Here is an 11,228-nt window from a genome sequence, read left to right as displayed (position 1 = left end):
GCTCCTTCCCGGCTCCTGCCCTCCTCCGCCGCTCGCTCCTCTCCGCATCCACCTCCTTCCCCTCCTCCTGCTCATTCACTCTTTCCCTCACTCTCCCCTCCTCCTCGGCTTCTCCCCGCGCCCCGCCAGCCCTCGCGCTCTCCCACTCCCTCTGCCCGTCCTCCCCGCTCCCCTCCTCCCGCTCATTCACTCGCCCCTCTCCCTTCACTCTCTCCCCCTCTCTCCTTTCTTCTCCTTCTTTCACCCTCCGTCTCTCACACCCCCTCCATTCCCCTGTCTCCTTTCTGACACTGCACTGCAGCTGCTCCTCAGCCCTGCCCCCTCCCCAGTGAGAACAAACCAGCAACATTGCTTTTTTTTCCTAAAGAGATTTCTATTGATCCGATTAAAAAAAAAAAAAAAAAAAAAACCTTAAGAAACCCCAAACGCAAAAAAAAAGAAAAAAAGCCAAAACAAAAGGGAGAACCTTCTCCCCGTAGCAGCGGCAGGAACTGCAAACATGATGGCGGCAGCTCCCATCCAGCAGAACGGGACCCACACTGGGGTTCCCATAGACCTGGACCCGCCGGACTCGCGGAAAAGGCCGCTGGAAGCCCCCCCTGAAGCCGGCAGCACCAAGAGGACCAATACGGGCGGTGGGTATCGCTTCCACCTCCCCGCTGGCCCCATCCCCCGCCGCCCGCCCCTGCCTCCCTCCCTCCTGCCGGCCTCCCTCCCTCCCGCGGCCCGGACACCTCCAGCCCGAACCCGGCGGCTCCCGCGCCCCTGCCCCGCGCCCCCTCCCCTGCACCTGCCCCGCACCTCGCCGTCCCGGACACATTTCCATTTCTCTGTTTATCATTCATCAAAATGGCGACCGGTTTTTCGGAATAGACCTATCTTTCCATTTAATCGGTCTAAAGACTGACCATTTAAATATCCTAGACCTGGGCAAGGGGGTCCGTTAAAGAGGAGGAGGATGACCCCCGAGTGAGGTGATGGCCGCTCGAAGATGCGCGCTGCATTTAACAGTCTGATAAAATAAATAAATAAATGGCACTTGGGTAGCGGATAGCAAATGATTGGGGCATCGGAGAGTTTTTCCCTCTCCATCCCCTTGCTTTGGGCCACAAGTAGTATGCAAAATCTTGATGAGTGCATGCTCTTACCGCACTTACACTGTCGTTGCAAATATCTCATTGATTTGTCTTCAGAGGTGTGCATACGAGGGTGGGGGTGTCTGGTACTGTGACTTGTTAGTTTAACATCCTGCGCTTCCTGGGAAGATGAGTTATAACGGGACCGGTATCGCTTCTTCATTTGCACTGGAGTCATCTTAACAATGCACCCAATGCATCGAGGCAGAGGTGAATTTATCTACAGCATGTACATTAGAGACGGATGGGGGTCTTGCGAATGGCACACCCGCAAAATTTAGAACGTTTATTCACATAAGCTGGATTTACTGGGGTGTTTCCGATTTAAGACTTGATCAGTTTGTCAGAAATTAAAGTTTATGGAGTTGGCTTTATATTTTCTACAACATTTCATTTCACTCTTTCTTGGTTCATCCACTTACTCTGTTTTTAAAGCTGCGGCTATTTTGGAGAAGTAACATAATCTGTTTGGTCACTTTTAAGTGTATTTGATATAAATGACTCCTAAGCTTTTTAGTATTGGCAGAATTCTTCTTAAGGTCCTTTAATTAATGAGCTTAAACGAGATCATGGTAGACTAAGAAGTGCTAAAGAAATACACCAGGATTAGTTAGATTTGCCAGTTCACATCACTTTGAGTTATTTCCTGGCAGTTATTGCAGACTTGGAATACACCCTACAGTTTGGGTGGATTATTTGGTAGGAGAAATGTTTGTTTTGCATACTTTAAGTAAGATATAGGCAATGGCTGATTGTAGTCCTTAGGTGTTTGCTAATGTCAAACCAATATAGCTCATCACTATTTACAGTCCTTTTACTTATTTGTATTGCAATATGGTAAGTGAAGGTTTGTCATCATATAAATCTCTGAAGTTTTGTTAAAGGGTCAGTTCATTTCATTTTACCATAGTAACCACAGATAGAATTGGAAGACTTCCATGTTTGGAATAACAACTGGAATTTAGTCATCAGTTTCTACAGTGCTGCAAAATAATAAAACATGTTTAGATTTTAATTCCAAGTTTAAAAGTATAAATCCTACAAAATGAGAAACATTTTGTACCTATTTATTTTTCAGTGTAATTGGCTTACTTTTGTTCTTTAAAAAAAAAAAATTAACCCCGTATTTCCTGCAGCTATATGCCCAATGTTTTAATTGCTGTTTTTCCCTCTTGAGGGTGGAGAGGGGATAGAGAGTTTAAAATTATCATGTTAACCAAATATATTTCTTTGCATTTTTCAGAAGACGGCCAGTATTTTCTAAAGGTTCTCATACCTAGTTATGCTGCTGGATCTATAATTGGGAAGGGAGGACAGACAATTGTTCAGTTGCAAAAAGAAACTGGAGCCACCATCAAGCTGTCTAAGTCCAAAGATTTTTACCCAGGTAGGTGCAATGGTGAAGAGATTGTTTGATAAATCCCCAAGGAAATAAAGAGAAGATCTACGTGTGTTGTATGTTGTATTGAAGGAAATTCTTAATAGTATAGACTTTATTTATATATTGTATTTGTGGAAAATTTTAAAGAATATTTCCACTCTTGATTATGTTTTGCTTCTATAATCGATATACTGTGTCTGTGATTTAGAACAATTACGAGATAACATCTTTTGGGTATGTCTAAATACTTCTTTCTAATTAGGAAAAAACTCTAAAATGTAAAGATAGAAACATGGACAGCTGGCATCAGGAAATAGGGTTCTTTTGAAGTTTTCAGACATCATTGTAATGACAATTAGTCTAGAGTGAATTCAGAAGAGGGGGTAGGAAGGCTTCTTAAAGAATGGACCATTTACTTCTAAATCCATTATGTACCTCTTTCTGCTTCACTGCTTTGTTTGTTGGCCCTGGAGTGAAGTAAAGAGGACAAGTGCTGCCTCTTCAGATTTTTAAAATACTGCGTTTTTAGTGTAATTGTGACAAGGAAATATATTATTTTGTAAGAAGTAAAGTAATACTTCAAAATTTGTGTTATGAAGAGCTGTATTGGATTAAAATCTGGTAACAGTTGTGTGGTACTATAACCTACTGGAAAATGGCAAGTTTCCTAGGTGGCATAATTTTTTTTGTACTTTTCAGTGTGTGTTTTTTATTTCAAGTGTTATACAGTTCTCTGTGTTTTATCTTTTTCTTTTTATCATTTTGCTACTCATTATATGGATTTTAAATATAATTGGATAATCTGCATAATTGAATAGTATATCTCTTAGATAAAACATTAACTGATTTGCTTTTACTCAGGTGTAGCTTCTGCCATTTTTTTTTTTTGGTTATTTTGTCTTCATGGCCATAAAAAAGTATTTATTCAGTGCTGAGGGGACTGATACTGCTTCTGCCCCCCCCCCCCCCATAGAAAAGCAAAGCTCATTTGCTTTCAATGATCTAATTTCAGTAGAATTCTTTAGTAGAGGATTTCTTTTTCATAGCCAATTGATTGGTGGGAGAAAATGGACCATTTTGCTAGATAAGAAGGTTTTAGAATGGTTGAAAATATCACTTAGTTGTATAAACTAAATGTAGTATATTTGGTAAACACTACAAACATTAAGCTAAAATGTAATCTCTTAGATATGCTGTCCTTCGAAAGTTTGTTCCTGTGAGTGTAGTTTTGTAGATGGCTTTCCTTGTCTCTGAAACTTTCCTTATGCATTAAGAAAGTTTACTAACATATTCACATTCATATGTTTGAAAGGTATATTATGATGAAAAAAATCAATGTGGAATTGTGAAAACCTTAGTACAAATAAAAGCATTCAAAAGAGCTTGATTGCAGAATTAATAACGTGATAGTTCTAGGAAAAGAGCTGCAATGGTAAATTAAATTCACTGTCAATAGATGAAAATGAAATAGCTTTTTTGCATTATACATGAGGTGGTATCAGATGTGCAGGGATGTTACAGAAAATTGGTGTTTATCAAGGATATTCCAAATAGTAAATTAAATGCCTTTTCATTTGAATATAGTTTATTTTCAGTGGGTTTGAAAGGGTGCACCGAGAATTAGATCTTTTGTTTTTAGTCCACTTAGTTATACATTTTTTTCTTATTACATTGAAATTGCTTATTTTATTTATAGTTCTGAAGCACGTTATTCATATAGAACAAGAATATCTGTTGGAAAAAATGGAAAACTGGAATGCGTTGAACAAAATTTTGTGTGTGTAGTGACGTAACCTGATCAAATGTGATTTGAAATGTCTGGATAAAAGAAGGCTTATACTCTGCCTGTAACAGGTGGAAACCAAGCACACGCTATGGAATTAATTTTAAGGATAAAGTAAAGCCTTGTAATTAATAAGAAGTTGTATTAATTCTGAACACTTTAATTTAAATATGGTATTACTGGATTACTCCCTGTTCAGACAGATACATCTCTCTTCTTCTGACAGCCTTCAATTTTAATAGTCTTTCTGTTCACACTTGACCACAAGCCTGTGGAATTATCTAAGGTCCTGGTATTCTTCAACATAACAGCCTCTGAGCTACTTTCAACTTCTCGTACTCAGATATATTTAAGGGATACTTACCTGCTCATCTCAGATGAACCAAATTATAAAACTGTGATTTCTTATCGCCGAGTTCTTATAGGATTATGCAGTAATTTGGAAGCCCATTTTTGTGTTTCATATATGTATTTATGACTCCTCTATTAGAGTGAACATGCCTGATGTTTATTTCATCAAAAATCTTTCTATTTCTTGTTTGGTAAGACAGTGTATTTGGGGAAAAGTATACTTTAGTTGTGTAACCTAATGGATTTTCTCAAATTACCTAAGTTTCAAACAGAATGTAATTGTGTTCGGAAGGTTTAGTTAAAATACTGATGTATTTAACACAGACTTTTTTTAGGATGTATAAGCCAGTATACAGACACACTTTGGGGATATTTTAACAAATTTCAACTCAAATGTATGTCCATTGTTTTTACTATAGCCAATATAATATACTCATATTTATCATATTTGTGAAGTTTTTTGTTTTTTGTTTTTTGTGTTTTGCTCAGCTTGTATCTTTAAAATATCTTAAACAACCTCGCCTTCCTGAGTAATTTTTAATATTTATGGTTGAAATCAAAACATTTTTTGTGCATTAATTGGTGTGATTTAGAATTTGTAGAACTGTATATTATATTGTGTATTTCAGCATGGCATAGTAAATAAAATAATTTGGGGAGATTGAGGATTGTGAAATGAATTTTTTAAATTACTGTAATCAAAAAAGATGTATGAGTAGATATACTTTTGCTGTGTATAATTCATCTTTTTAGAAATCTAAATCTTACAGGATACTACTTATTATCTGTGGTTTATGAATATATCTTTTTTTCTTACTTGATTAAAGCAGCCTATATATTTACATATCTTTTCTATAATTAGGTTACCTAAAGTTGTTGCCTTGTAGTAAAAAGCAGCTTTCTCATTTTTGGGGAATATATTACTGTATGCATTTTCAGAATGGCGATAGTGTTCTTTTATTCTTTTATTTGGCATCTGAAGATGTGTTTAGTTTTGTTAATAAATAGATTGATTTTATATGTTAAAGTAATGCATGGTTCAGGTAGATGATCCAAAAAACTTATTGAATACATTATTGGTTGGGAATAGTAAAGGATTTATAAAAAATATTTTTTCATGTGTGCCTTAAATTTTAGAACATTTCATAATGCACCTATTGTTATTCCATTGTATGACACTAGAGATCTTCATTATATCCACCAAACAGAAATACTTCACTGTAATCGCAGCATATATTAGTGTGTATCTTACACTTTCTTCGTATTTATGGCTATAAAACTGGATCACATTTGATGTAAAGTATTTCCTTTTATGGTCCTTAAGTTAAAATTTGAACTTATATCCCTAGATTTATTATATCGTAACCTTAGCATTGCACAACTTGGGTGATTTTTTTTGTTAATCACAAGCCAGTTATGTGTTAAATTTTTAAAAGTCTTGAAAAAGAATGTAAGTGCATTTTTCTTTTAGTGAAGGGAGTACTCAACACTGCCTTAATTTTGACATGGGGAAAATTCAGTAGCCAATTTAACCTTTAGGATCGAGACTGTGTAACATAAGAATGATCATTTTTTTGGAAATGAGATGAGTTAATAAAGTTTTAGAATAGATCACTTCTTTTGTTTACATTATTGAAAGAAGAGAATTATGGTGTTGGTAGTACAATGGGAATACTTTTGTCCAGCTTTTAAAAGTTGCAGTCCAAACACTTTTCTTTAATCTTAGATGCAAAGCATTTTAGAAATTTATTGGTATGTATTTTAAGGAAAAATTAGTAGATACATAAAATTGTAACAAGGAAAAATAAAAGTAGTGTAATTTCTAGTATTGTTGAGTTTAATATGATGGTTATGATTACACTGTGCTATCCCTTTGATTTTAGTATGATCAAAGAGTTGCTGGCATGTAATGTGCTTTTCTTTAAATCTTCAACTTGTAATATTTATATTTATCATATTACCTGTTGTTATATTTTGTCTCTCTATACCCTTAGTTGAAGGAAGAACCATAATCTTTCAGTTAGACATTAGTATCTCTCTGAAATTTGCTGTATTTTTAATATTTTCTCATTTTAAGAAACAGGAAATCTCAACATATGAAGGAATGTTACTGGCATAGCACAATCTATGTTAAAATTGTAGAGTCTGAAGATATAGTTTTGATACTTAACTCCTGTAAACAAATGTTTTATAGCATAAGATTTTTAGAAAAATTGAATTAGCACTAAAAGTCTTAGGTATTCTATTTATTTGATTTTTTTTTCATTCTGATGTTTTATCTTCTATCATTGATTTAGTAAGTTGTGGAACATCATTTAAAGTATTGACGTTTTCATGAATTATATTGTATAATGTCACTTTGATATTAGCTATTGGAAGCCTTCTGGATTTTGGAAAAATAGCTCATTTAAATTTGTGACGTTGTAAGGAAATTCAATATGTCTAACAATATTGCCTTGCAAATATCACCCCCCAAAGCTTTCAAGAAGAGTTTAAACATAGTGAATATAACCAGTGAAATAGTTCAATATTTATGTATGGAAGGTGTTTTGTATAATATATAAGAGGAAAAACAATCTGCGTCTTGGGAACTCTAAGGAGTATGTGGTATCACTAAAAATCTGAGCAATAAACACCCATCAAAAACTTGTCTATTTTATAGCTATTTTGTTTTGTTTTGCTCTGGCTTAAGAAAATTAATTTTTAAGCTTCTAAATAACACAGATAACATTTATTGAACATAATTATGCCACTTGTTACCTAAAATTCAGTACCTAATAAAACTGTTTTTTACCATAGAGTTTAGTCTTAGTTGTTTTCAGTTTAGCGGAGTTGTTTTAAAGCACTTTTATGAGCAAGTGCAGCTTTTCAAAATAAAATTGGGGGGACAAGGGTGGGAGATTTGTGCTTGATTGCCATCTCATTTCCATCTTTGGATACAGCTCTAGCATAAAGTTAAACAACATCTGCAGAGATCTGACTGACAAACATCTCTCTGGGACTCATCATTGCAGCCTGCAGCAGGTGCATTCAGCTTGCAGTCTTTTCCAAAAAGAGGTTAGTTTGTTCTAACATTTATCAGTAGACCAGTGGGAGCAAGTGACTAGAGAGAAGAGGTTGGTTGTCACTTGTCCAGTGCTGGAATACTACAGGTAATTGGACTGGACTGGTGGGAACCGCAGCAGCGTGTGTCTCACATTGCACTGCAGCTGCTATGGGGCTTAATTAACCTGACCCTCAGAGACTGAAGTGTCATGGTATAAAACACAACATGCAAGAAACGAAGCAGTATTTTTCAGATACTTCCTGGTGCTTGACTTGGTGAAATTTCCATTTTCTTCGTCTCGTTCTTAAAAAGATATGGCATAGGCTTTTTTCCATTTTTTTATATGGAAATATTTGAAACTAAAATGATTTCTATGAATCTGATAGAATCCACACACATAAAAAGATGTTGTATAGAAATAGAAAGAAAATAATCTTAAGTCAGAACATATTCCACAAGTACGTTTTCAAATCATGAACGAGCAGAAAACAAGTGGAAGTACATTGTAATTTTTTAATTATCATTATCGTAGCTTAACATTTGTTTATTTTCAAACATAACCCATGTAAAATTAAGTTATATCATTTTAGCATGTTAGAGGCTTTGGCAAGCAAGCTTTGCTGAGTGCTTTGAAGTGTCTCAACAAACAAGACAGGTATAGCATAAAAACTCAAAAAAAATTAATCTGTCATTTATTTCTATTGTTTGAAATTTCTTAATCTGTTTGAAATACTGACTTACGATATGCTTCCATGACATATATAGAAGTTTCTTACGTTTTCTAATAGTGTTCCCACTTATTGTAGGTGTCTAATCACAGTGCTGTTTATTAATTGGCCCTTGAATGGAAAATAACTTGCAAGGTAAAAACGCCTTTAAGTTAAATACGGCAAGTGCTATATTACTTTAAAATAATTCTGAATTAAAAAATATATTTGGAATTTTGTGAAGGAGTTTTATAGTTTTGATTTTTCTCTCATTTTTACTGATTTGAATTTTTTGGTCTTCGTTGAATATAACCTGTCAATTACCAAAGAGGAATTAAGTTTTGGAGTTTGCACAGAGTTTTTTGTAACTTACATGCTTTTATTGAAGGAATTTTTACCAGTGTTGCCAGTAACTATTTGATTCTGAAGTTACTGCTTATAAGAAATCTTTTAAAGTTTATTTTAATTGAATTATGTATAGTAGTAGTTTATTGGTAGTTATAGTAATCATGGGAAATAAGATTAAAATAATCATCACTAGAAGTTAATATAATCATTCCCGTACTTTTAAGCATATGTTATTTTTCAGTCAAGACTTTTCATTTTTGAGACCTTGGATCTTTGTTTTCTTTCCAATTCTTATCAATATAGAAATGATTCTTTAAAATTCCACATATATACTGCACCATCATTTTTAATTTTTTTTAGAATTTGGTTTTTATGGATATTTATGTATGTGTGTAATTTTATACTGACCGACTCAAGTTTTTTTGCTTTTTTTTTTTTTTTAATTTATTTGTTTTTGAGAGGGAGAAAGAGTGCACACAGGGAACAGGCAGAGAGACAGGAAGAGAGAGAGAATCCCAAGCAGGCTCTGCACTGCCAGCGTGGAGCCTGATGTGGTGCTCGAACTCACAAACCCTGAGATCATGACCTGAGCCGAAGTTGGATGCTTAACCAACTGAGCCACCCAGGTGGCCCTTTAAATTTTTGATAAAGAAAACTGAATAAAAATAAACATTTAAGACTACAAAGTAAAAATGAAAGAATATTATATACACTGATGAGCTTTTGAGATATTTTCTGTATTCCCTGAGTTTCAAACTACTATATGGATATCCTTTCCCATAACAAAACTTGATCATGAAAACATATAATATCTACGTTCCATCATTGATCTTTTGCTGCTTCCTGCAGGGCCTGTCATAGCATCGTTGACAGGACCAGATGAAAAATGAAATCAGTATCTTGAGTTTTTTAACAGCAAAATGATTCAGGTAAGATTATTTGGCATAGAAAATAAACCATTTTTTACCATTCCTAAACTAATTTTATTTAATAATTGATATTTAAAATTAATATATATATTTTTTATTTCAAGACCTGTTCTATGTTCTACTGATGTTCAGTATGTTTGTAATTTGCAATGAATTTTATTCTGAACTCAGTAATTTTTAAATTTTAGACTGTAGTGTTTTTTACTTTCCTCATGAAACTAAACATACTTTTTGAAGTTTTGAGAAATAACTTCTCTCTTTCAAAGGTTTTTGAGAACAGTTTTACACTGAAGGCTCTGTAATTGTTTTGCAGGATAAATTTTCACATAATGTACTTATTAATTAAATAAGACTTCAAATCCTGCATTCCCTTTAGGATATAATATATGCTGACTCTCAGTTGATTCAATTTTTAAAAATCATTTTTATCTTAAAGAAGAAAGTTTTCATTTAAATTGTTAATAATCTGCTTCTCTAGGAATTAGATTCAGTGACTTTTTATAAGATCTAGTAATTGTGGGGGAAGGGCAGAAAGGAAGGAATTGGCAGAGCATTTCATTAACACTGAATATAGTAAAGGAATGTGGTATGTATTTTTGTTTTATGTTACTAAATATTTTAGAAGAACGGTAACTTTTCAATCTGATTACATTCATTCTTGAAATAACTTGTTTCTAAAGGAGTTAGTATTGGAGGCTATTGAGCTTATCATTCACATTTTTAGTCTTAATTATTCTTTGTATAACTGCATTTTAATTTTTCTAAGATTACTTTATGTTTTTTTAAGTCACGGAGGTACTTTTTAATAAAACCTGGTGTGAAATCTGTTTAGAAGCTTTTCTCTTGTTTATTATGTGTATTTATCAGATGCTTCCTATGAACCCAGGTGTAGGCAGCTCCTTGGTCATCACGACTTAGAGTTATTACAAAGCATTTTTTCTTTGTTAAAGGGTTATGGGTATGTTTTACTTTTTCCTAAAAAGTTGTGCTTTAATTGTTCTTGTCTTCTTAAGTTTTGTGTTAAATTTTTTTCTCTTATATGGCATCTCTGTCAAAAGACTTATTGAGGACCCTTAGAAATAGCAGAGAGGCTTTCCATTTTAAGAGACTGAAAAAATCATGGAATTGTGGAACCAGATGAAAGGAATGGATCTTAGATCTCATCTCTTCCAGAATCTCTATTTAACCATTGAGCAAACCAGGATACCAAGATAATAAGTGGTGTATGTCAATAATCATCCTTTAGCTTTTAAATATGTTTTCTGAATTTGTGGTACAAATTTTAGTAGGTACTTCTTTCTCTTCCTGTTTTGCCCCACTCTTTTTTCCCTTTCTTTTTGGATATGACTCTCTGAGGAAATAATTCTTTAATTTTTCTCTCTCCTAGTTTTAAAATGAATGTGCCTCCCCCCCCCCCCCCCTTATTTTAAATAAGTTGAAAGCACGTTAGTTATTTTAGAACAGTTTTTGTTGTTGATTTGCTATACTGAAGGGCCAAATACAGGTATACAGGTTCTCTTTATCACTACCACACATTAAAAAAAAAA

The 11,228-nt window shown here is 34.2% G+C and overlaps 1 protein-coding gene across 6 annotated transcripts in view; it reads left to right on the top strand.

Moving 5' to 3' along the window:
• Positions 1-206: 206 nt before the first annotated feature.
• The window catches only part of NOVA1 (NOVA alternative splicing regulator 1), a 150,312-nt gene continuing 139,290 nt past the window's right edge, over positions 207-11,228 (top strand). For 2 of the 6 annotated variants that reach the window (XM_019429254.2, XM_019429253.2), the window contains exons 1-2: positions 207-635; positions 2,380-2,523. In XM_019429254.2, the coding sequence (XP_019284799.1) occupies positions 500-635; positions 2,380-2,523 (280 nt within the window). In that variant the 5' untranslated portion in view covers positions 207-499. Of the gene's footprint in view, positions 636-1,158; positions 1,347-2,379; positions 2,524-7,593; positions 7,709-9,601; positions 9,682-11,228 lie in introns of those variants that run through there. The other 4 variants (XM_053889315.1, XM_053889313.1, XM_019429255.2 and 1 more) reach the window with 4 other exon arrangements.

The sequence above is a fragment of the Panthera pardus genome, unplaced genomic scaffold, assembly GCF_024362965.1.
Source record: "Panthera pardus isolate Hobbes unplaced genomic scaffold, ASM2436296v1 HiC_scaffold_24, whole genome shotgun sequence".
Classification (NCBI taxonomy): Eukaryota; Metazoa; Chordata; class Mammalia; order Carnivora; family Felidae; genus Panthera; species Panthera pardus.
The sequence above is the reverse complement of the archived record's forward strand: the minus strand, read 5'-3'. Positions and strand labels throughout refer to the sequence as shown.